At 34.0% G+C, this 27,504-nt stretch overlaps 1 protein-coding gene across 7 annotated transcripts in view; it reads left to right on the forward strand.

Annotated features, from left to right (window-relative positions):
• Nucleotides 1–27,504, forward strand: part of SDCCAG8 (SHH signaling and ciliogenesis regulator SDCCAG8) — a 217,513-nt gene that overhangs the window by 59,389 nt on the left and 130,620 nt on the right. For all 7 annotated transcript variants that reach the window (XR_012913554.1, XR_012913555.1, XM_012751164.3 and 4 more), the window contains exon 12: nt 3,075–3,191. Coding sequence is in view for 5 of the 7 variants with exons in the window: in XM_012751164.3 (XP_012606618.2) it covers nt 3,075–3,191 (117 nt within the window). In the remaining 2 variants the exon portion in view is untranslated. The remainder of the gene's footprint in view (nt 1–3,074; nt 3,192–27,504) is intronic.

The raw sequence follows: 27,504 nt of genomic DNA on the forward strand, positions 1-27,504 counted from the left end.
TGTTTTTGAAAAATATTTCAATGTACAGCTCTTACTATTATCAGGAGGAAGTTTGGCATACAAAAGTTTTGTTATTTCAAGAATAATAAAAGTCTACCTAATGGTCATTCAACAACCATTCACTTACCATATGCAGGCCCTTTGCTGGGTACTGCAAATACAAAGATGAATCAGACACAAATAATGTCTTTGAAGAGCTTAAGGGTTAAGTGGCAAAGACAGACCTGTAAATTAGAGTTAACATTACTTTAATCACTGAATATTTGATAAAGCTTGTATTTGTAAATTAGTTAATTAAGAGTGATTTTTTTTGCCATAGATAGCATAGGGTTAGGCTTCATAATAATTGTCAAAGACACAGATTTGCAACTTGAAAAGTATGCTTACCACAAAAAAATTCTCCACCTCCCATTCCTTTTCAGACTTAAGTTACTAAAATAAAGATTCTAATTCTACAAGGTCTTATTTTATTGCTGCTTACATTTATTCTTTAAAATACTGCATTGTCTGTGCTGTGGTCATCACTAACTTGTGAATCAAGAGCTAAAACGATTAATGGTCTTTACTAGGATGGTTAATAAGTAAGGTACATATTTTAAGAAATACTAGAAGTCCATCTAGGTTTCAATGATCAATTGCTTTAAAACTAAGGAACTATGGGCATGCCTAATGTAATAAATAAAATCAATTTATTTTTCACCACTATATACAGATAATTTGATTAAAATATTAACATATACCTATTCTATATTAGTTTTTACTCCTCAATATATTTTCCTCAATTTTCACACATTTTAATGCCATTTTTACTCTATCATTCACTAATAAAAATTAATTTTAACTTATATAGTAGGAAAAGAAGCAATTTTTCTCTTTTTTCTTGAATTTCCATAATTCTCCATTTGCTTTCTAAAATTTGAGCTAGCTAATGTAGAATTTTAAGCAGTTCATATTTGCCAATATACCTGATGTGTTTGTGTGGAGATAGGACAGGAAGTAAGGGAATAAGTGCAGAGGGATGCTTAACTTAGATTTATGATTGAAAGCTATGGTGAGATAATTTCAATTTATTATAGGGAGAAAACTTTTTGTTGAAATGTGGTATGGTAAAGAATGTGTTCTTTGTCTCTGGAACTATCCAAAAGAATTGAAGCATGATACGAGTGATTAGATTAAATGAACTTGAGATTACTTCCAACCCTGAGACAATATAATTCTAATTCAATTTAATTGGTTAATTTATTTTAAATGGAACTTCAGTGGTATGGATAAACTTAGGAAGTACTAAACTGAAATAGTAAGGCAAAGGAACTATAAAAGTAAAATTAAGGAATAAAATAATTTTAAATAGAACCTGATGTTCCAGACATTTGTTATGTAATAAATTTGTATTGGTGTTGGATTTTAAACATCATAGTTACATAATTATTATTTTCTGATATTATCAATTTGAATTTTTTCTAACTTATTCATAGATATAAATAGATTAGTATCTTGAAGAATTAAGAAAGAAAATAAATTAGGTTTCCTCTCATTTTTTTCTCAGTCATTCTAAATTTTTAAATTGCATTTAGCTTAAAACAATAGCTTTTGTAAATTTATAATTTTTTGAAATGAGAATAATCAACTCACACATTGAAGGTATTTGAATTTCAAGTAGAATTTTTAGTAATTTCATTCTTGTTCTAGCTTTCTCATACAGTCACTGGGGAGAAGCTTATTAACTTTTTCTTCTGGCTTGTCACTATATCTTTAACCCCAGATTAATTTATTTTTAAAGTATTTTTTAGGTTCAGTTTTGATTATTTGTTTGTTTTTTTTAGAGATAGGATCTCACTATCTTGCCCAGGCTGCAGTGCATAGTGCATAGCTATTCACAAGCGTGATTACAAGAGGCCTACAGCCTCACATTCCTGGGCTCAAGCAGTTCTCCTGCCTCAGCTTCTGCAGTAGCTGGGACCACATGCAAACACTACCATGCCTGGCTTAAATGCCATATTGGTTTTATACCTTAGTATATTCTAATAGCTCAGTAATAATAAAGCTAATTTTTAATGTTTCCAAAATTGGTACTTTTGGAGCAATACCAAAATTAAAATGTTTTAAGCAAATAAAACCATTAGATAATATATGATTTTTTAAAAACTTGAATTTTTAAATTAGAAGAAGACTTAGCAGACTTGTTTATTAATTGATCCATTTATAGATTGTTATCTCAAAAAGCCCATAATTTTTCCTTGTTTAGATTTATCTGCTAACTACATTTTCCAAATGTATTTCTATATCTGTAGTGGCCCTGGATTGGAAAAAATAAAATAAAACAAAGTTCTTAATGTCAAGTACAAAGGATGATATACATCCCTTTTATGATACTATGTATATTTATTATTTAATGATATATTAAAATTATTTCACTTCAAAGCGTATTTTCCTTTTATATTAAATGTTACAGTTATAAGTGCAGAGCATGCTTAGTTCCAGTCTATAAATTTTGCCAGAAAAATCTTCCTTAACTTGCATAGATAGAATTGTGCATGATAAGAGTCATGTTATCTATAAAACTTACAGTAAATAGTAGGTATTATAAACCTAAATATTGATAACATGTCTATTAGCCGAGAGGAAAATTCCTACATAAATTACCTTAAATAAAAGCTTATCTGATGAAATTCTTAAAGGGAAATTTTATAATGTAGAGTGAACATTTAACCATAGCAGTTTGAATGAATAATAACATAGCTTAATATTTTAATTACTATTTTTACTTGGTTAAAATTTAGATGATAATATGCAATTGAAACTATTATTTTACATAAAATAATCTTGGGCACATTACTTAAATTTCTCAGTTATATGCATTTCTTATCTCTAATTTGAGACTTAGGCTCAATAATCCCTGATGTTGCTTCCGAATCTTAACTGGCTGAATTGAATATTCTAATGGAAAATGCCATTCTTAGAAAAGCTCTATTGTATTTTATCTATCTTACCTCCAGGGGGCACCAAAAGATCTAATTGTAGGCATTGCCTGGTAGATTGCAGCAGCTATTGATCTAGTTTTTACAATCTAACAGGTGTGTGGAGAAATGCGCTACCAGCTGAATAAAACCCAAATGGAGAAGGATGAGGCAGAAAAGGAGCACAGAGAGTACAGAGCAAAAACTAACAGGGATCTTGAAATTAAAGATCAGGTAAGAGATACACAGGCAAAACTGCTGCGATTAAAAGTATAACTGACATTCTTTCTGAAGTTAATGTAGTTTTATTCCTAAGTTACTTATTTTCATTATATTGTTTCTAACTAATGGAATGATCCAGTTTATACTATTAAAAGAATTTCATTTATAGTTGTCTAAAATTATCACCTTTCACATGAAGTGGTGAGAATACAACAGCATGCATATAAAATTCCAGTCTGACAGGTCATAAATATACATTTGGATATGTGGATCTATTACTTACAAAAGTAAAAAAAATGTTCTAATGCACAGTTTGAACCTAAAATATACATACATGAAGTTCTTGAAAGATGCCAACTTGAATCCAATTTTAAATGAAAAAGTTTAAAATTCGTAAGATGAGATGAGTTGATATGTAAATATGTCAATCAAATTGATTGTTGGCAGAGTGAAACCAGTGTTAACTAAGATAACCATGAATACGTTTGCTCACGAAGCCTAAATACAGTGACATTAGAAATGTTTGGGGGAGAAAAGCTGCTTACTTCAATTTCAGTTTGAGCAGATGTTTTATATATTTGTTGAGATCAAGTAGATACTTCAGTTTTAATTGACAACATGGATAAAGTTTTTAGAGTGGCAGTCCCCATAGACTGACTTTTGATATTTCTATTTTTACCTTACAGTACAGGACCTTGAAGGCTTGCATTCTCTATCTTCAGTGAAAGCAGATTGTTTACTCTAATTCAATTAAAATAGTAACACTGAATTTGTAGTGTCAATATTTTAAAGAAATCACTTTAGAATTTAGAAGTAGGTAACTCCAAGTAAATATTTTTTCAAATATATTTCTAGTTCAAGGCTTTTTATTGTATTTTCCAACGTATTTTCCCTTTCAACCCACTCAACTCTTTATGACAAATGATGCAAAGACAATTGGAAAAAGTATTGAAAATGAAAGTAATATGAAATTTAGTACAAAAAGTTTTTTAAGTCATAAATGAAATCCTGAGTACTAAATTAAAATCCTGACAGCCAAAGTAAAATTTTGCTTTTGTATCACTATATTCAAAACATTATAGTAAGTTTTAAATTTTTAGAAGATTTTTCATTATTAACATGTGCAAATAATGAAACTATTTTATTTCATCCAGTTGGGGGCGTGCCTGATAGTGGAATGGAAAATTCTTTCTATCAGGGACTGAAGGCTTGCATTACTAAGTCAATCACAGATAACTTTCTTTTCCTGATACATTACAATTTTTTAAAAAAGGTATCATACTGGCATGCTCACTAGCATTATTATATCCCTTTTATGTTATTCTATAGCATTCTGCCAGCATAATAGTTTGGACTAACTATAAAAAAAAAGTAGGAAAGAGACTCTGAATTATTTAAAATTCCATAATAATATTCTAGAGGAAAAAATTATAGAAAAAAGTAGAGTATAATATCACTCGTAAGTGAACTGGTTTCGAAGTATTTGCAATATTTTTCTTTTAGCACTGTATCTCATTTTAATTAACCTCTAATTGTATGGAAGCTAAAGTTGCAAAATTTTAAAGGAAATTTTCATTTGTAAACATTTCCTTATAACAGTGAATCATTAATAATTATCATAATAATTTTTAGTGATTAGTTTTTAGATAGAGATGCACTTTTTAAGGAGATCATAGTTTAGGAATAAAACCTCTGAGCAGTTACAAGATGTTTGTGATGTGATGTGCTTGTTACCATTTTTTCTTGGACAGAATGTGAGGAAATCTTATAGGTACTTTTTGTAACTCTTTTGTATTGAACAGACAGTTTCAGAAAAGAGAGTAGTGGTGTCTCATTCCATGGATGATTTGGAGTAGCAAAGAAGCAATTGTTCTTTGGTCTTTCAGCCATGACCTGACCTTCTGTCTGTAAGACCAAAGAGCTACTTTGCTTGGCCACCATCTGCACTCAAGAGAGAAATTTACATTTAACTTTTAAAAGCTGGGCATGTTGAGCATTTATCTGAAATGCCTACAATAATATAAAGTATATTAATTTTAAAGTGTTATATATCACTTTAAAAATTCAGCATTACAAGAAGGTTATCTCTTGGTTTGCAAACAAGGTGTTCTTCATAATATAGCCATTTTATTCATATTTTATTTAATATGACCAGTTGATATATTTTTAAAGTAGGTGGGAAACTGTGAGATTGGAATGTGGTGAGAACAAGAGCTTTTTTGATGTATACAAAATAGGGCAAATGGTTGACCACCAAAATAATTTTCCCCATGACCTGAGCCTTGACTCTGGCATAATTAGAAGGGAAGGTCAGGAGAGTAACAATGACAGTCTCTTCCACCCACTTTCTTCTTTTCTTCTTTATACTGTGTCAAGAACCGATGGGCGGATTATCCTTCCCATCAACTCCTTTGTATCTTTTCAGTTTAGAGAACTCCTGTCAGCCTCAGAGGATGCTTCTTGCACCAAAAAAAAAAAAGAAAAAAAAAAAAAGCACTCGGAATGGAGGATAATGTGAAATCTGTGACTTGATTTTTATTAATTTTTTTTGTAGGCAGTAGGTACATACACACACACACACACTCCATCATGGGAATTTAAAAACATACATGAGAATAAAGAGAATATTATCATGAAGCCCCACATTTCTATCACCTATGTTCATCATTTTGCCAATCCCATTCCATCTATCACATTTTTTCCCTCTCAACTCCTCTGTCTTCAGCTGTCACCCTCTATATCTTCTTTGTCATCTTTTTCTTCTCCATCTTCTCTTCTTCATCTTCCTCTTCCTCTTCTTATCTGTCTTCTTCCTCCACTCCTGCTTCTCCTTTTGAAGAATTATTTAAAAAAAATTTCAGACATTATATTATTTCACCCATAAATACCCATGTGGATCCATGAGGGATATTTTTATGCAATTACTATGTCATTATCATACCTAACAATATTAACGATAATTCTTTAACATCACAGATGCCTAGCCTATATTCAAATTTCTTTGTCTCAAAAACCTTTGTTTTACTGTTGGCTTATTCAAATCAGAAAAACAGATATGTTTTTGTATATTAAAATGCTCTGACATTACTCTTTTTAATAGGAAATAAAGGGAAATCTTAGTGAAATTTCATCTTCCTTTGTTGTTGTCTATTAAATTTCATATGCAATGTTTTGATTGTGCTTTATATGCATAAAATACCTCATCACCATTCTAAAGAAATATGAATTAATCCTGTAGCAAATTATTTGAGGGAAGTGGCTACCATGCAGCATTCCCGATCATTATATCCCAAAAGGACCTCCTTAGAATCTGAAACCCCAAATGCATAATTAATGTCAGAGCCTTATATTTAAGATTTAGAAATGCTGCAGGAAGCCCTGGCATTACAAGGATTAACCAACCAAAAATGACTGATGCATAAGTGGCATTTTCTTTGTCAACCCCCATTTTGGTAGACTAATCTCAGAAGATAATTCTTCATAGCCCCTAACCTTTGATCAGGGCCCAGGGCAAAATGAAAATATGAGACTCTTTGTTCAGAAATCAGGAAAGAAATGATGTTAAAGGTCCTAAAATATAAAACTTTTTCCTTCCTCAGTCTGTCTGGCTGTCCCCACTACCCCAGATGGGTTGTAATGTTTTTTATTTGCTTTTTGGTGTCAGGCCTCTTCCAGCACATGCATATTTATGGGGGAGTGCAGATCCCACAGGTGCCCCATGACTGGGGGGGGGGCACATACTATGCCCCAGCATGAAGTAGGGGGATCATTCTCCCCCATCCCAAAGCAGTCAGACAGGCAATCCCCAAGAGATTGCAACCTCCACAACGGAACACACTTGGTACTTGGATCAGGGAGGACAAGAGGCTCCACACTGAGTCCACTGAATGTGCTGTGGTGCTGCCAGCTTGAGGCAGGGATGGTCACCTCCTGTGTCCTGCCCTGAGAGGCCAGGGATAAGTACAATCAACCCAACCTTCCCTAGACTCACATCCAGGATCCTGCCTGAAGCAAAGGACAACAGCAGAACACACACCTCTCCTGTTGACATGACCTGGTCCCACCCTGGGTGGAAGGCAGCAACAGTAGCAAGGCAGGGTCAGGAACGAGGAAACTGGAGGGGAACCCATTTCTGAGAACTTCTCCAAGCCTGCAGTGAGGCAGTGGAAAGACAACAACAAGCTTCATGGGTCCCTCAGACTGTACTTACAAAACACAAATTCCAAGATAGAATCATTAAGAATTTCATGACATTGACCATAGAGCTTTAAGTTTTAAGTGCAGGACCCTTCTAAATACCACCTGTGTGACTCCACTGATCATGTGCCTGTGAAACTGCCATGACTATGGGGACAGGCAAACAGAGATTTGCTGTGCTAATACGCATATATACTCCCACTTACATATATAGATATGGAGGCATATTTAATGTGCCCATGTACCCTATATCCGTAAAAGAGGGTTAGCCAACTATAGTCCATGGGCCAAATCTGGCAAATAAAGTTTTATTAGAACACAGCCATACCCATTTGTTTATATATTGCCTACTGCTGCTTTCCTGTTAACAACAGCAGAGTTGAGGAGTCGTGGCAGAGATCATATAACCCACAAAACCTAAAATCTTTACCATCTGACTCTATAGAAAAAGTTTGCCAGACACTACCCAGTGTGTAGAAATACAACTGTATTTTTAAAGTTTCCTCTGCCTTACTGGAATGGACAGCTTTGTGTTTAAAGACCCATCAATTTTCAATTATAATGTAATGGTTTTTGAGTATTTTGCAGTACAACAAAAGTGCCACATCCTTGGTCTCTTAATCATCTAATGGCATTGCCAAGTGAGACATCACTGGCTATCATGTCATTGTTTTATTAGTGGTACATGGCATAATAATAATAATAATAATGATGATGGCTGGGATGAGAGTATAAATACAGTGTTATTTTATATTTACAATTTTGTTTTTAGGTTGGAACCAATTTTATTTTTCAGAGATCAGAAGACTAATACAGAAAGCTTTTCTTACCAGTATTGTGTAAGTTATAACTTTGAAGTTATGGCTACTGTCTAGCAGAAAGCATTGAAATTCAAAATGACCTTAATGAAGTAATCTAAACAAACATTTAGGGTGGGGCACATATACAAAAGCAATAGATCAGAAAATTTTGGCTAGAAAAATTAAGGCAAAAAAAGATTTGAGGGTTGCTCATATCTACAGCAGTATGATTCAGCACTTGACTACTAACATTAAGCATGGAGTATATCAAAGCAGGAATTATTTCCTAAATTCAATTGACTTGATTAGACTGTTGGAAGGAGTGTATCTATTTTGTATGGCTTTGTGTAAATATGAAAGGAAGGCTTGCAAGTCCTAAAAGTCTGTCCTGTTTAATGCCAGAGAAATATAAAAGCAGTAAAGAAAAGTTTTGAATAATTGTACCTTTTTTACTTAGAGAAGACTGAAATATTGCTTTTCTGTCTTCAAGGATTTGACAGATTAGTTCAAGGAGAAAGTTAAACACCTAATTTGAATCTTCAATATGGAAAGAACAAGAACAAAGCGATTTAATTACAAGAACTAGAAATCACAATAGCCTGAAATGAGAATTTTCTGACAGTAAGAAAATTGAAATAGATTGCTGCAACAGGCCATGGCACTTTTTCCCTGAAATTTTTAGTTTAAAATAGTGGCATCGGTATGATTTACCTAAAGACCCAGCTAATGGACCTCTGAGGTCCTCTGTCTTCTATTTGATTTTGGAAACGTCCTAGAAATACAGCATTGTATCTGTTGAAAGTGGATAACAGCAGTGTTAGTCTTTTCTACTTGAAACCTAGCACCTACAGATTAAAGTAAAATCCTGTTCAGTTCTATTCTCTGCTTTATATCTGTAAAGCTTTGTGCTCTCTTCAGAAGGCTTTTGGGGAATATGCTAAGATAATAGATGACTTCTCAAGAGCCAAACTTCAGAGACTAATCCAACTACCACCTGCAGTCTCACTTCTTTCTCTAAAAAATGACTGGGAGAGGGGCCATTTAGGCACGCCTTTGGCACATGTAATCACTTGGTCCTGGTGATGACAGAGTTGCTCTCCAGTATTCTTCACACCCTCTTTCAGTGCTGTAGGCTTAGCACTTTCCTGTCCCTGCTCCCCACTACGACAGCAGCAGTTTCTAAGGGGTTGGCTTCCCAGACCAGCATATTAGACACTGTGGGGGTAATAACTAGAAGACCCAGGTCCTGCCCTTAGGGAGTTTATATTCTAGTTGAGGAGTCAGAGTACACATTTGAACATGCCTTAAGAATACTTGCAAAGCAGCATATCGACAAGTGCAAATTAATGTAGTGTGAACTTCATGCTGGCTACAGCCCATGAGAGGGAGAATCTGGTTCCATGTGTGTGATGCAATAAAGCTTTTTTTATAGTCTCTTCTCTAAGTATGCCCTAAAGCATTGTTCAGCATACTTAGATAAATTTGTGTTCTTATCACAGCCTAACCAAGAATTCTGAGAAAATTCTTCAGCCTTGCATATGTCTAATAAATCAGCCTCTTTTGTTCTTGTTTTGGGCGATGCTTGGATGGGACAAATAAGATTTACTGGATTATGTGAATAATTTAAAATATCCCCATTTAATAAGTCTTAAGTTATTGATTGAACTTATTATTTTTCTAAAACACCACACCAAATTATGTTCTTCATTTTAAATCTTCATTATATTGATAAAGTCACAAAATTAACAGTAAGAAGTAAATTCAATATTTTGGCATAAAGGAACAGTTCCAAACTAGTCCAGTGAATAATACCAAGTCACAGATCCTTGGGGCATTTAGCATTTAGTGACTTTGCTAATGATTTGGGCAGTTGTTTTCTGTGGCAGTATATATGTATACATATATATATATAAATGCATATATATATATACTTCATTCATAGAAACACTGTGAATTAAATTCATATGCTCAAAAAAGAGCCTATTAATTTTTACTTGTCATTTGATTTTCCAACAAAGATGATAATGCTATTCACCATAATTATTTTAAAAAATCAAATGTGTAAGCAGAAGCAATATATCTGAAAATAGCAATTTAGGGCTATTTAAAAGTTAAGGGTACAAATAAGAAATAAAAGAAGCTCTCTTAGAAATAATATGCCTTATGGGATAAACATTTAGAAATACATGTTTGCATTTGGATAGGAATATAAAACTGTAAATGGAATTCAAGAATATTTTTGTGTTTTAAAAAACTCATAAGGCTCATCTGCTACTAGTCCTAAAGAAATATATTTTTTCTGTATTTTCATTTTCAGGAAACGATATATATTTTGGTTCTTTCAAAATTTTTTGTATGCTTATTTTGACTCTAAATGTTGACTCACCAGGCCAACCTGCCAGCCTTGCAAAGTGTCTTCACAGGTACCATGTCTGCAGTTCTGGAAGCTACCAAGTAGAAGCAGCTCTTTGAACATGTCCATGCAGGCTAGCAAACTGAGAGGCATTAAACATAAGACAGCTACATATGCTTTTTTTAATAGTCCAGAAATATTAGTACCAATATCCAGTATGACTATTACTAAATGTGTATATACTTTTTAACAATGTTTATTGTATAAACATAAGCACATTAGCAGAAGCCAATAATTCCATCACCCAATAGAGCAAATTGTTTTCATTATTCTGTTTTACCTTCCACTTTTTGTCCATATGCATATATAATATTTGCAAGTAATAAAAATAGTCTAGATATAATTTTGGCTTTTTTCACTTAACATTATGTAAGCAGTTTTCTGTGTTGCTCCTTATTCTTCATAGTGATCAGTTTAATATGGCTATTTACATATACTTTTAAAGGAAAATGATAGTTTGTCAGATTTTGGAAGAAAACAGCCACTATTTTGTCCTGAACTTGTTGCTTTAATTCAATAACCATATATTGTGTCACCACACTGACCTACAATGAATTTTTGTCAAAAGGGAGTATGTAAGACATGTATGCAAATAAACATATGTCAAAGAGAACATAGTAACTATCAGCAAACTACAAAAGTGTGGAGATTTAGAAGAGGGAAAGATGACATTCTTACAGGATGGGTAGGATGTTGCCCAGCACAGATAGGAGAGGAAGGCATTTGGTTAGAAGGTCCAACATGGCAGTTTGAACAAAGGAATAGGGATGAGAAAGGAGGATACATTCAGCATATGTGTATTTTGATTCCATAGCATTTTTATATAACTGACCTCAATATTTCAAGTGCCACTTCTCTATTATAGTAGACTGCCCATAGAAAATGAGCTTCTGTAACACTCAGAATCCCAGTATAATTGCCTACTTATAACATACTGCATGCCCTGCAGTCAGGCACAGAAGTCATATTTTGGGAATGTTTGCATATGTTTTTCATTTCCTTTGTAGTATTTTCTATGTAATGGAAAAATTTCAAGATTTTCAAATTTCAGATAAGGTGGGATAAAATATTACTTTATTAATAGTGTTAGATTCAAGTAAGATTAGTCTCCTAGACATAAACAATTTACAGTTATCTTACTGATTTATGGAAGATTATCACATGACTTGTGGTGAAAGGTGGAACACAGAACATACAGGATACTACTTTACCTAAGAACTGTGAGTGCAAAGACTCAACTTCTTGATTTGGCTTTTCAGCTTATTTCCTGAGCAAACCTCTCGGATCCTCAGTTTCTTTCCCGTGCAGTGAGAGGCTTGGAGAAGTGATAGTTAAGATTTTCTCTAGCTCTAAATTCTTGTATTTCTCAAAACATAGGGAATATTTCTCTGCCCCTCTTAATTCTGAATACTTAATTTTAAGTATTATAAAAGCAATAAAAAGTATATGGAATTTCAAGTTTCATTCCATATCTTCTAGTTATTCACTTCCATTTTATAAAAATGACACTAATGTTAAGATTATAAAAATGAATTTTTAGTGTCATCAGCAATTTTAGATATTTTCATTATGATTAGTGATAGAACAATAAAATGTCTAGCCTTTTAAACAGCTGAATTTAATTATAGGACAGACAGCATTTAATTTGCAATAAGGATTAAAGCCCCACTCTGAATTAAAATTTCAGTTCTATTGGAAAGATTTTAGGCACCAGCAAACTGTCAAAGGTAGTATTTTGGGGGAGTAGCAAGCTTTTACAAAACCTGTGAAATTAAATATCCTTGGCCAGAGTTTCTTCTGTGTGTGAACTCATGATCATTGGGAATACATTGGCGGATTCCTGTTTGAGAAACACGCATTAATAGTTAATGCTTTCACTTTCTGTTTCTGCTTGGTTCCCTCATAAATGCAGCTATGGAATGAAATGCTGTGGCACTTTGGGACACAGGTGACCTGTAATATGATCATATTACGTTTTTGATTTTGGAGGTTTTTTATTAAATCATCAAAATAAAAACTAAAAAATTTTAAATTCTTGTAAGAGATTTCACAGATCTCTAGCATATTTCTCTGGCCTTCACTGGAGTCCAGTGTGGGGCAGACTGCCCTAGACAGCTATTCTAGATATAACTCTAGGCTGGTCGTGATTGTTAATAAGTTGCAAGGTGTTTAGATTTTCATATAACTCTTCTTAACAGATGGTCAAGTTAATTTAACCCTTTTTAACATCTGTACTTAAGTGGATTAGCTGTACTATAATAACATTTAGGGAAAAGACAAGAAAGCTGCAGGGTCTTTATTTCTGGCCTGCCTTCTGCTATCCTGAGAATTTCTGTAGTTCCCTAGGAGAATAGAAAATACTTCTTTTAGTAGAATCTTTTTACTTACAACTGAAGTTCTGATATCATCTCTTTCTCTATGGTAATAAATCATGCAAGTAGCATTAACCTGTCTTCATGAGTCAAGCTGTCATTGAAAGTTCCCATTAAAATAAAAGAGAATGCTTGTATCTTTTTTTTTAGAGAGAGAGAGAGTAGCAGCCAAGGAAAAAGGAGAAGTAAAAATAAACTTTTAGGGAGATCTTAAGAAGATGGAAGAGGAAGAATTGTTCTACTTGAATATTGTCCCATCATTGCAAGTGATACCTTTACTATTGGACTATTATTTAGCTTGTTTAGAATTTTCTGCATAGAAATCTGAATTCACTCATATTTAGAGGAGATTGTCATATCCTAGTTTGCATTAGAAATTTTAGGATATCATTTTCAACTTGTCTCTACAACTTGGTTTATCATAGAATAATAAGACTGTCAGGGGCCCAATGTTTCTTTCCTCATTTACTGAAGGTCCACTGTATGTACAAGGATTTAAGCCATACAAGGACAAGAAACAAACATGGTTTACTTTAAAGGAAGAGTCAACACAGACTAATGAATGGATCAAGTATCTATTTATATCTATATTTTAAAATCTATATGTGGATCTGTATTTTTCTATATATCTTACTAATTTATAAACTGAGTGTGACTTACTGATGATTTTTCTGGAGCAGAGCCTGAAGTATATAAATGCTGAATTTAGCATACCTCAGGCTTACTTCAGTGGCCAGCAGAGCAAAAAGGATTCTAGAATTGTCCTAGCTATAAAAACAATAGGAGAAAAGAAGAGTAGAGGAAGAGAAAAGTATTATAGAAAGAGAAAATGGAAAATATTTTAGAATACATTTTAAAGGCATTTACACTAAGAAGAATTGGGCTTTTGCCTCTATTTACACAGCCACACATTAAACCATAACTCAGAGGAGGCAAACAAGATCACAGATCCATCAGTATAATGCATCAGTATTTTCAGAAGGGAACCACGATAATGTTTTTTAAAAACTGTGATTGGTATGATAACCCTCTTCTCCCTTATAACCATTGCTAATTGTTAAGAATAACTTCATGTAGCTTGGAATTTTTCAGATGATGCTTTTTAAACACATGGCAATACAATTTATGAAGACAACTTTTATCTATAGTCTCTCTAATTTCAATGGCCACATATGGAGGATCAAAGGGAGGGGCTTATATGTAATAAAAAGCAATTGCTTGGTGGGCACCAAGAGCCAAAAAGACTTTAATGACTTAAGTCCTCCACTTTCATTTTGTAGGTAGACTGTGAGTGAGCTGAGAGTAATCACTTTATTTCTATGCATATATTTATTTAGCTAATAGTTATTGATAACATATTATGTGTCATAAACAAAATGAGCACAAAGGTTGCAATAAAAAATAAAATATATTTACTGGTCTTACAGCTCATATAGTCTGGTAAGGAAGTTAAATGTGATGAGGGCTCAGTGGTAGGAGGGAGTGACCTACTATGGTGGGAGAAGGTCCAAAAAGATTCTACACATTTACAGTCAGTTGATTTTCAACAAGGATGGTAAGAAAATTCAATAGGGAAAGAACAGTCTTTTCAACAAATGGTGCTGGGAAAACGGGACACCCACATACAAAAGAATAACATTGGGTTTCTAACTTATACTATAGACAAAAAATGAACTCAACATGGGTGAAAGACCTAAATGTAAGAGCTGAACTTCTAAAGCTCTTAGAAGAAAACATAGGCATAAATCTTCATGATCTTGGATTAGGTAATGCTTTCTTAGATATGACACCAAAAACACAAGGAACAATAGAAAAAAAATATAAATTGAACATCATCAGAATTAAAAACTTTTAAGCTTCAAAGAACAATACCAAGAAAGTAAAAAGACAACCCATGGGGGCTGGGTGTGGTAACTGATGCCTGTAATCCTAGCACTCTGGCGGGCCGAAGCGGGAGGATTGCTTAAGCTCAGGCATTCAAGACCAGCCTGAGCAAGAGTGAGACCCCCATCTCTATCAAAAATAGAAAAAATTAGCCAAGCATGTTGGCGCATGCCTGTAGTACCAGCTACTTGGGAGGCTGAGGCAGCGGGATCACTTAAACCCAGGAGTTTGAGGTTGCAGTGAGCCACTGCACTCTAGCCCAGGCAACATAGCAAGACCTTGTCTTGGGGAAAAAAAAAAAAGCCCACAGAATGGGAGAAAAATTTTTGTAAGTCATGTATCTGATAAGGGACTTGTATCTAGGACATAAAAAATACACTTAAAATTTAATAGTAAAAAGTCCGAGCTCAGTGGCTCATGCCTGTAATCCTAGCACTTTGGGAGGCTGAGGCAGGAGGATCACTTGAGGCTAGTTCAAGACCAGCCTGAGTGAGACCCCATCTCTACAAAAAATAGAAAAATTAGCAGCGCGTGGTAGTGCACACCTGTAGTCCTAGCTACCTTAGAAGGCTGAGGCAGGAGGATCGCTTGACCCCAGGAGTTTGAGGTGTAGTGACCTATGATGACACTGCTGCACTCTAGCCTAGGCAACAGAGGGAGACCTTGTCTTGAAAAAAAAATTAATAGTAGCAGGCGAGAATTCTACCACTGAAGCACAATTCATAATTGCAAGGCTGTGGAAACAGCCCAAGTGCCCATCAATCCAAGAATGGATTAATAAAATGTGGTATATGTATACCATGGAGTACTATTCAGCTCTAAGAAACAATGGTGATATAGCACATCTTGTATTTTCCTGGTTAGAGCTGGAACCCATGCTACTAAGTGAAATGTCCCAAGAATGGAAAAACAAGCGCCAGATATATTCTCCAGCAAACTGGTATTAACTGAGTAGCACCTAAGTGGACATATAGGTACTACAGTAATAGGGTGTTGGGCAGGTGGGAGGGGGGAGGGGGGCGGGTATATACATACATAATGAGTGAGATGTGCACCATCTGGGGGATGGTCATGATGGAGACTCAGACTTTTGGGGGGAGGGGGGGAAATGGGCATTTATTGAAACCTTAAAATCTGTACCCCCATAATATGCCAAAATAAAAAAAAATTAAAAAAAATTAATAGTAAAAAGACACTTCAATTTTAAAATGGGAAAATATCTGAATAGACATTTTTTCAAAGAAGATATACAAATGGTGAATAAGCACATAAAAATATGCTCAGTATCATTGGCTATCAGGGAAATGCAAACTGAAATCAAAATGAAATACCACTTCACACCTGCTAGAATGACTATAATCAAAAAGATGGATAATAACAAGTGTTACCGAGGATGTGCAGAAATTGGAACCTCCATAGATTGCTGGTAACCTTGTAAAGTAGTACAGTTTGGAAAACAGGCAATTTCTCAAAATGTTCAACATTGAATTATATCATCCTAGCAATTCCACTCTTAGGTATACACCCAAGATAAATGAAAACATGCCCACACAAAAAACCTGTACAAGAATTTTCATAGCAGCACTATTCATAAGAGCCAAAAACTGGTAACTAACCCAAATGTCTATCAACTGATGAATGGATAAAATAATGTGCATGTGTGTGTCTGTGTGTGTGTGTGTGTATAATAGATGGCAATAAAAATGAAGTCCTGATACATACTACAGCATAGATGAACCTTGAAAACAGTATGCTAGGCAAAAGAGGCCAGTCACAAAAGGCCACATATTGCATGATTCTCTTATTTATATGTAACATCCAGAATCAGCAAATCTATCAAAACAGAAACATTAATGATTTCCTTGGGGCTGAAGGGGTTGGGGGCAAATGGGAGTGACTGCTAATGGGTACAAGGTTTCTTTTGGAGTGATAAAATGTTCTCAAATTGATTGTGATGGTTGATTATACTAAAAACCATTCAATTATATACTTTAAATGGATGAATTTTGTGGTGTGTGAATTGTGTCAATAAAGCTGTACATTTAGAAAAAATACTCTACCGTAATAAAAATCATATTTTAACTTAGTCTGGAGGGAACAGAGAGAGGGAAGCAAAGGGACAGAATCAGCCAAGGTACTGTTTCATGCATATCTTGAGGGCAAAAGGAGGTGGGGCAGATGAGGAAGGAAAGACAGAGCCCCAGAACACTGAATTTACCTCCCAGAAGTGGCTGTAAAGGACTTGAAGTCAAGGGGTCCATTCTTACTCTTCATTGCATCTCCAGTCCTCAGAACAGAGAAGGCCTATCCCAAATATTTATCTGTTGATTCAATGAATGAGTGAATGAGTGCATAGTGAACTAAAAAATGAGCTTTAAACAATTAGTAACAGTACCTAAATTAGATGACAGTTCTAACTCCTAGTTTAATCTTTGTTGTGCTATGTCAGGCAGAAAGTTTTACAGTCAAGATGACAATAACTTCTTGTGTAATGGTATTCATATTTTAGCAAATATATTTATTGAAAATGTTTGATGAGTGTTTTTTATATTTAGCCATTCTAATAAGTGTGTAATGGTATCTCATTGTGGTTTTAATTTTCATGCCCCTAGTGATGAATGATATTAAATAGCTTTTCAGGTGCTTATTTGCTCTCCATATATCTTTTTCATGTATATCCACTGATACCATTGAGTTCAAGTTCGTCACTGTGTTAGTGCAACAGTCTCTTAAGTGGCCTCCCTTGCCCCTTCACAGCATAAGAGCCACGAGGATCCTATTAAACTCAGGTCAGAGCTTGTCACTCTTCTGAGCGAAACCATCCAGTGGTTCTTTCCTCATTCAAGGTCAAAAGCAAGGTCCTTACAGTGATTTGCAAGGTGCTAAACAGTCTGGCCCTGCTGTTACCTCCTTGCCCTCACCTCCCAGCTCTCCCCGCCATCACTCTGCTCTGGCTACACTGGCTTGCTTGGGGGTTCTCAAACACCTCAGCTACTCTCCCACTTCTGGGCCTTTGGACTTGCTGTTCTCTTTGTTTGGAACACAGTTGCCCAGAGTATCCTCGTGGATCACTAGATTAATGCTTGCAAGTCATCACTCAAATATCATCTCCTCTGTCAACCCTTCCCTGAGTACTTTGTTTTAAATCGTACACCATTTCCCCAGTATTCCCTATCCCTTTTCTGCTTTATTTTACTCCATATTTTGCTCATTTACTTTGTTTATACTCTGTCTTCCCTCAGCACAATATTAGCTTCATGGAGGTATGTCCTCTTTAGTCCATACGTGACACGTTTGCAAAAGCAAAATGTGAATTGAATTGCACTGTTCTTCCATTCAACAACTCGGAATGGCTTCCCCCTTTGTATTTAGAAACGCAAATCCAAACTCCTTTCCATAGTTTACAAGGCCCTGTATGATCTGCCCACTGCCTGTCTTTCCACCCTCTCTCACCCACTCTTCCTCTGTTTCTCTTCACGGGAGCCTCCGTGGTTTTCCTTTAATTTCTCAGACATGCCAGGGCCTTTGGACAAACATCTACCTTGTATGTAAGTAGGTATATGTGTACCTTCTATCTTCCCCACTCTTTCTTTGCTTAACCAGCTCTTTCTCTTTCTTTTGGTTTGCACTTCAATATCTCTACTTTCCTAACATATATTCCACCTCTGTTACTCTCTCATAGTACCTTGTTTCTTTCCTTCATGTAACTTACTGTAATTTTTCATTATATCAATTACTTGTTTACTTTAAAAAATCTGTCTCTTTCATTGAATGTAAGTTATTTAAGGGCATAAACTTAATTGTCTCATTCACTTTGGTGTCCAATGCTCCAGTGCCCAGCATGCAGTCAGGGTCATGATAATGGGATAGACAGGTAGGTGAACAGGTGGCCAAGAGTTCAGGCTCTGAAAGTAGACTGCCTGAAGTCCTCAATGTTCTTCTCTGTAAAGTGAGGATAGATAACAATTCCTGCTTTCTAGAGTTTTGTAAAATTTGAGGTAATCTATGTTAACCTCATAGCATAATGCACAACATATAATAATTATTCAATAAATGTTAATAACTATTATTTTACTAATGTTATGATTCTTATTCAAATTCTCCACTCATTTCTGTCTCCTGACTGTATTCCATTTTATCTAGTTCCCTTCCAGAGCTATGATGATAACTGAATATGATACTTCTGACCAGTGCATAGAAGTGGGCCTATCAGCTAAGATTATGTGAATCTACCTTCAGAGCCAGTTATTGTTTGGGTTATCATTTATCAAATATGAATCATTGTGAGTTCTTATTGAGCTTAAATTCAATTAAAATCCATAATGGTACATATCTGCTGACCTACAATTGGACAGTAAATATAGATATTTGCATTTGCCTCTCTGAAACATGCTCATTTTGGTTTGGGCCTATTGTGTCAGCTTGTCTGAACACTTTTGGATTCTGTTTATGACATATCACCATAAAAAATTATTCATCTCAGGTTTATGTCACAATCAAATTTGATTAGTACATCAGTGGTATCCTTGTTAAAGTCAGTGATTTAAACAGTATAGCACAAAGAGCATCACAGAGTCCTCTGAGCTATAGCTGAAGACCTCCTTACAGCTTGATATTTTCTATTCTGTCTTCCATATCTGTGGTTCCCAGCCCTTACGCCATAGGTCATGCTGACCAGGCCGCAGAGCTCCACTGCCTCTCCAACATCCCAACCTTCTCCCCCAACCCCCATCCTTGGAAAAATTGTCTTCCTTGAAACCAGTTCCTGGTGCCAAAAAGGTTGGGGACTGCCGTTCCATTTGCTTTGTTTTAACTGATGTTTAAGAACCAGACATGTTTGTTTTCCTGTGTAAGAAGAACCAGACCATTTTTCTTCTATAAAATAATTATATTAATAGTCAAATCAAAAAACATTTATTTTTGTATCTACTGTGTATAAGTAGTGTGCTTAGGTACCATTTGAGCCATGTGAGAGAAGCTAACATTGATGGCAGATAATGAAGAAATTAGGCATAGATGACTAACAAATCAAAGTGCCTCTGTAAATATAGAGCAGATCTGTGGCTGGCAGGATTTAAACCTATGTTAGGAAACTCCCTATGGAAGGGGAAAATTGAAATGGTCCTGCCTGAAATTCCAATTTGTTCATCTAAATAATCTGGATAAATGGGTTAAATTGGAAATTTGAATAATCAGAGTCTATAAAAATCAGTTTTTCAGATTTCTCCTATTCATTCTATTGACCTACTTCCCATTTAAAAGTATTCTCTCCTAATCATTGCCCTATATTTATCTGTTCTATGCCTTTTTTTTTTTACGAAAATGGGTAAAAGCAAGAATTATGTTGGTTTTCTAGTTGTCACAGCATATAAATTCAGTAATATATATGGAAGTGTTTTCTAAACTATGAAAAACTACATACATACATAGGACTGCTAGGATTGAATAGATGGTCAATAAATTGAAGAGATGAATTTACTCCTTTGTATGTGGAGACTGTTAATTTAAAAGAACTACACTCAAATGTTTATTAACTAAAGCATCTATTTCACATTTGGGAACTGCTTGCTAAAATTAGTTAGAAAATATAGGTTATTTTTGAGTTAAAATGAAGTACAATAAATTCTTAACTTCCTTAAATAGAATTTTACAGAAATATTTATATAACCCACAGCTAAAGTGAATTTTCTAAAAACTCCCCATAAGGTGAGATCACGTACATCATGTCTCAGTACAGAAGGATTTTTTTTCAATCAGTTATGTCTCTATAAATAAACCTAGTTTTGTTGTTAAAATTTGCTGTTTCCTCTTCATATAAGAACATCTCATTAATTTTGGTGAAAACCTTCTAACAAAATAAGGTTAAATTGTCCAGTTTGCCAGTGGAAGAGGAACCATTTTGTGTTACCAACAAGCAGAGTAACAGCTAAGAGGTAAGTTGACAACAGACATGCTGTTTAGGTGATGGGAATGTTTTGAATCCAAGCATAAGGCTTGTTATGTTAGGTAACAGCCTGTAGATGTGAATGCTTTAGGAATACTTTTAGTAATTCTCTACCTCTCCTATTTTCTTTAGGACTTTAGAGCCAGAACATTGATATCGATGTTCTTTTCAGTCAGGTACACCAAGGAGTAACAGAAACTGGGTAGGTAGGGAGGTACAAACAGAGGAGACCTAAGAGAGGTCCACTATATTTGTATAGGGAAGCAGAGGAGGTGTATTCCATTGTTTGTGCTGTTGAGTGATCCAGACTGCATAAATGATATTTACTTTTCTCAGTTGTTTGAAGTTGATTGAGTGAAAAATTGAAATATGATTTTCTATAAAATAAAATCATTCAGTTTGAAGTGAAAGGCTAGGAGATCTTGAATGGATACAAACGTTTGAGTTTTCTTGGTTTGAGAGAAGAAAAATATTTTATTTTGCCCCAGCACTTGTACCAAACAGTAATATTTATAAATATCAAGCCCAAGAAGATGTATTTTCCCCTCTAAATTAAGAGATAATATATGTGGTCTTAGGATGCTAGTTATAAAAAAAGGAGTCTGACTCTTAAATTTGTTCTGATTGTCAAAGATTGACAGAATACAACTAACCAGAGAATAGACAGAGTATAAAGAAAAACTTCTTGTTGAATAACAGTTGTCAGAAGAGAAATAGATGATGTGTTTTCTTTACTGAATTTAAAGATTAATTATTGCCAATAGAAGCTCGTTTATGCTTGTAACCCAGTTAGCGTTGTGGTTTGGCATTATTCCACATTTGAAGAGAAATGGTATGGGCGAAGAGTCTGGAGCCTGGGTTCTAGTATACAGTTGGGTGGGCTTCAGTGAGCAGTTCATGTCACCAGTTCCAGTGTTCTCATCGGCAAAGTGAGATGATAACTAAAGTGTAACCTATCTCTAACTGTATGGCCTGTGTTTTTTTTTAACAAAGAAAATCTCAAAATACACAGGGGAGTTTACTCCCAAACGTTTTTGAACCTTTTAGATGGGCTCACATTTCAGAAAAAGATATAACCAGCACAATATTTATCGAAGAGGAATTGTATTTGCTAAATTAAAAAAAAATGTACATTGAAGTTTTGAAAGTTAGTTACAAAATAAGGCATAAGTTTCCTCGTATATTCCCTTTAGGAGTCAGAAGATTTAACTGATTATTTTCCAGACAACTCCTATAAAAGTAATATTGAGTATAAGAGTTTTAATTTGTGGTAATAGAAAAGGAATAAAAATCTGTGCAATATATAAGAGACAGAATAGGTTTGTCAAAGTTGCCTATTGTTCTAGTTGAGAATAAATGGGTTTGCACAATAACTTTTAATAGCTATTACTGTAAAATTATGCTTACTATTGGAGTAGTAGCAGACTATCTAAAACTTTGGAAATTGTGATTTCATAGTTGTCAGTACTTTTATATCTACACTAAAAAAGTTTTGGCTTTGAAAAGTATACCTACATATATATAATATCTGTGAAAATATTGCATTTGAAGTATAAATGGAAAATATAGGAGATTTTTAAAAACTCCATATTGCGATGACCTTTAGGCTGCTCTTCATTTAAGGAAATAGTGTCAATTTTGAACAAACTTTTTTCAAAAACTATTTAATTTAGGATTATGAATGGTATCCTTGTTATATTTTAAATATTTTCGATCTCATAATGAGAACTTGAAAGCATTATAAACACAATTATTTTATTATTAAACAATAATATTAAATAATTACTAAACAATAAATAATTATTATATTATTAAAATAAAAAATGTATTTTCTAAACTGAAAATAAATAATAAATTTCATATGTTTAAATTTACTTATGAAGTTTTTCTAAGAAAAAATTAGTTATAACTTTAGGAAGAACAATATTTTCAATTAATTTAAATTTATTTTATTTTTATGTGTAGTGAAAACATCTTTACCTTACATGAAAATGCTTTTCAGTTTCTCACTTATTAGGATTGTTTTAGTGTGGTTTTTATATTTAGTCTTGTTTCTCATTGGTGTTGTCATATTTCTACAAATAGGAAATGCTGCAGTAGCACCAACACTGTAATTAGTAGTAGGCAATGTGGCCAAAGTTATTTTATATTTTGATATATTTTCAATTGAGTTGTTCTATTGGAAAATATTAATAGCTTTAATATACAGACATAAAATGAAAAAAATTATTCCAAAATAGAGTAACGTAATGTGAACAATATGGTTAGACTTCATTTAACATGAATCCTGAAGCCTTGAGATTAATGGTTATAAGACATTTCCTGCTATAATTTTTTACAAGAACTAAATGAGAGTATTATAATAATTTCTGTTATTTACTGTAGCCCAGATAATTATAAATTTGAGGGGGAAATAATGTGATAAATTGGATGAATTGCTCCCTCTTTACCTTCCCCTCTCTCTCCTTCCTCAAAAATAAATAAATAAATCAATATAAAAGAAAATTAGATAAATAATTGGACTTGCTTTTTTATCAAAATGAGAGGGAATCAGTTTATATTTTAAAAGTTATGAAGGATAAGAAAGCCAGTGAGGAGAAGAATGAGATAGATTGGATATTATACATATATAGTGTATGTGTGTATATGTGTAGGTATATGTATATATGTATATGTATATATAAATATAAAATTATCTGGCCATCTGGATTATGTGTGTGTGTGTGTGTGTGTGTGTGTGTGTGTGTGTGTGTGTGTGCATGTAATGTCTGGCACATAGCAGGCACATAGTATGTACTCAAAAATATTTATTTTGTTGAATTGAGGGCTTGGAAAGGAATTGTTTAAGGGAATTAATTAAGTTTTCTTTCCTAAATGGGAATAAATTTATTATATTTTATCTTTGCTTTGGATGATTTTTCTTAGCTGATAATAAAACTGTTTGTAAATGATGATAAAATTCAACAACTATAATAAGCATTCTGTTTATTATGCTGTGATATGTTTTCCTGTGTTTGGGGTAACTATAGATTATTTTTCTTTGACAATTCTTCTATCTACCAGCTCTTGTAGTTACTAGATTATTCTTCTTTAATAAGATAGAAAAGTATATTAAACAATTTCTTAGCCTTTGTAAAGACCTCTCTTTTTATATGTGGATATCCCATCAGAAAAGAGATCTTCTTGTTTTTATTGCAGTTCATTTTGAAAGAAACAACTCCAGGTTTATTTTTCTTTTGAATGTGGTTATTGTAACAAGAAAAATACTTTTGAAATGCCTTCATAAAGATTAGGTCAGGGTTATGTATAACTTTTTTTTTTTTTTGACATGAAGTAAATTCAGAGTTGCTATAAAAATTTTAAAAAGAATTATGCTAATTTGTTAGCAAACACAGGTCAAAGACTCCTTTGCACTGGTGACTCTTACCCCAGCAACAGTGGGATTATCTTTACCACCCTTATATATTAACATTTTAAGTGGAAAATGATTTGTTTTATTAAACTGGAATATCAAGTATATTGCTGACAAATTTCCTTCTAGAAAATAAGTAGCCAAATATTAACTTTTTTGAGCCTTTTTTTGTTTTAAAAGTTATAACATAAGGTGGTTATAGCATATTAAAGCATTCCCTTTGTATGTACACTGAGCAAGGGAATATAGGTCTACATTAGTCTTTTTAGTTATATTCTCTCCACAATGTTATAAGACCATTATATTTAAATGTCCCAATATAGCATTTTATAATATGTGCAGAATGAATGCCATAGGACTACCAGTTTTGTAAAACAAGAAACTACCCAAGATCCAAAGTGTTTTGAGTTTATTAACTCTAATAACATAGCTTTTGTGATATAGCTATAAACAAAATGTGGAAATATTCTCTTGGATGATAATTCATTTAGGTGGATTTGTAAAATGATTGAGCACCATTCCTGGGGCGTTTTTACTTGTAGATTTTTAGTAGTCTTCTAGTAGTCGGTTTTACTGATACCGTTAACCCTCAGTTGGGTGAGAAGAAGAGGTGGTGTTAAGAAGCTCTTTTCATATCTTTGCAATTGCATCAGACCTTTGACATTTGTGGGGACAAACCTAAGATCTTCCCAAATGATAGCAAAAGCAATTAATTCCTCACACTAAATGTAATAAAGTATAACTGACCCCTTCAACTTCTAAAATGTTTATAAACATAGAACAAAATTATTTGTGAAGCTATTGAAATAAATCCTACTACTAAAATAAACTCAATATATTTTATTCCAGTAGAGTGACATTTCAGGAGGGGGTTGGTTATGTTCTAATTCAGTTTGAAAGACAAATATTCCATATGATCAAAATTAGCCTTGAGAATTTAATAATTTGTTCATAATTTAAGGGTCAACATGGATTTATATGTATTGCTTTTTTTTCTTTCTGAGCCAGGCTCTTTCTGTGTTTCCCAGGCTAGAGTGCATCATAACTCACTGCCACCTCAAACTCCTGGGCTTAAGCAATTCTCCTGTGTCAGCCGCCCAAGTAGCTGGGACAACAGGCACACGCCATCACACTTGACTAATTTTTCTATTTTTTGTAGAGATGGGATCTCACTCTTGTTCAGGCTGGTCTTGAACTCCTGACCTCAAGCTATCCTCCTGCCTCGGTCTCCTAGAGTGCTAAGATTATAGGCATGAGCCAGTATGCCTGGCTGATCTATATTCATTTAGACCCATATACTCTACTACATTGGAGGCACTCATACACTTTCTCAAAAATTTTAACTTATATCATATTTTCCTTCCATTATTTGGATAGACTGCTGTTTATTCAGACAAGGACTAACCAAATAAATTGGCTTGTGTCTGGGAGTGCTTTTGTTTGAAAAATACATTGCTTAGATGAAATTACACATAATGTGGTAGAATGTTCAGACCTTGAGAAGTACACACATATTGTGACTGACCCAGAGCTCAGTAGATTCATGTCTTATTCTTCATATTCACTCCAAGGTGTTCACTCATTGAGTTGAATGGTGGGCACAGTCATCCACACTTCTTCCATTTTTTGTCTCTTGCTGGTACACGTTGTGACTCCAGTATATAGTCCTATTGCACTAATATGAACCGTGAACCATTTGATTCTGCGATCATAATGACTTGAGGTCAGGAATGAAATGTACCACATAGCAGGATGATATGATATTGTATCTCCTGAGGGCCATAACCTGAGCAGGAGGCAGGTGTGCTCCTGAAGCTGTAGATTCTTTTTTAACCTTGTGATTCATGGCCATCATTTATGGTTCAGCCATTGATACATTTTATGGTATTGAACCAATGCAAAATGTATTCTCAATTTTAAAACTCCATACCATTGACATGATAACTGGTGTAGTCAACAACTAGGAAATTTATATATTTCACTCCATTATTTTAAGAATTTTCTATTTATTTCAACTTTGTCTTCTTTAACTTTTCCTCCTTTTACTCACAATTTGGGGTTGTTTTTATCCGTTTCAATCTGTTATCTGACCTTGCCTCTCTCAATCACTGTTAGTCACATTCACAATACCTTAACAACTCTTTTGCAATGCATCATTTGAAAAATGTATCACTTCTTTTTTTATGACTCTCTAATAGTCACACCTTATTTCAGATTTTCCCTCATCCAGAATTATCTTAATGTTCATTTATATTTCCAACAATATTAAATCCTAACACTTGCAGACATAAAAGATCAAGATCTTCTATCCATGTTGTTTACAGTGTGAATGTGTACACATTCACATGCTTACACCATGCCTTGAACATGGTTAATATTTTACCCTTTTAGAACACTGAAAGAGTATGATAGATTTAGGAGCAAAAAAGCTACCTCAATATTTTAAAGAAAAAAAGATGCTTCCTTTATGAATGGCCTGAAAGTGGGCTCTTTCTCCATGTTTAAAAAACATAAAGTATTTACTAAACCAATCCTAAAAAGTAGCACTATCACGTGAATTCTTTTTGTAAACTGACCACAGAGCTACAGTGATTCTTATTTTTGCCCCTGAATCTCCTGGCATGACAGAACAGTGATGTAAGTTTGGCTTAACCAAAAAGTCTGCTATATTTTCACAATGTAATAGAATCAGCTTGAGATCAAATGTCTGAAATTTCTTCTCTTCTTTAGACACATACTTTTAGAAAGGCACTTATTTCCTAGCATAGTCCCATCTCATTTGTTTTGAACACTTGTTTTGGCTGAGAGCTACTTTAGCTCTGAGGAAGTGCTTCTGAATTTAAGTGATCAGTTGATGCCACTTTTCTTAGCATTGTGTAAAGGTAAAAAGGTTTCTTAAAATTCTTTAAAGAATATTTGCTTAAAGTAAGGCTTGATTCAATAGCCACATTAGAAGCAGTTGGAAAACTGAAAACTTTCACAAAAATGTTCCATATTTTATTGGGAAGGTTGAAAGGTCAAGTCCCACATTGATTCTTATGCTGGAGTTGATCATATTGTAAAAGATGAGACTAAGCAAATCCAAGCATAAGAACTTCTTCAAGTCACTAATCCTGAAGTCTCATGGAGAAATGCTTCTTCAGACTGAACAATGCCCAGGGTTTTGCAAATTGAGATCCTCGTGTTCAGCAGTATGATATTTGATCCATGTCACCTGAGTTATATCTTCTCCTGATGTCTCTGTGTTATTTAATTCTTCTATTTATGTCAAATTGTAGGGAGGTTATAGAAAACAAACTGTAA

The sequence above is a fragment of the Microcebus murinus genome, chromosome 19 (assembly GCF_040939455.1).
Source record: "Microcebus murinus isolate Inina chromosome 19, M.murinus_Inina_mat1.0, whole genome shotgun sequence".
Classification (NCBI taxonomy): domain Eukaryota; kingdom Metazoa; phylum Chordata; class Mammalia; order Primates; family Cheirogaleidae; genus Microcebus; species Microcebus murinus.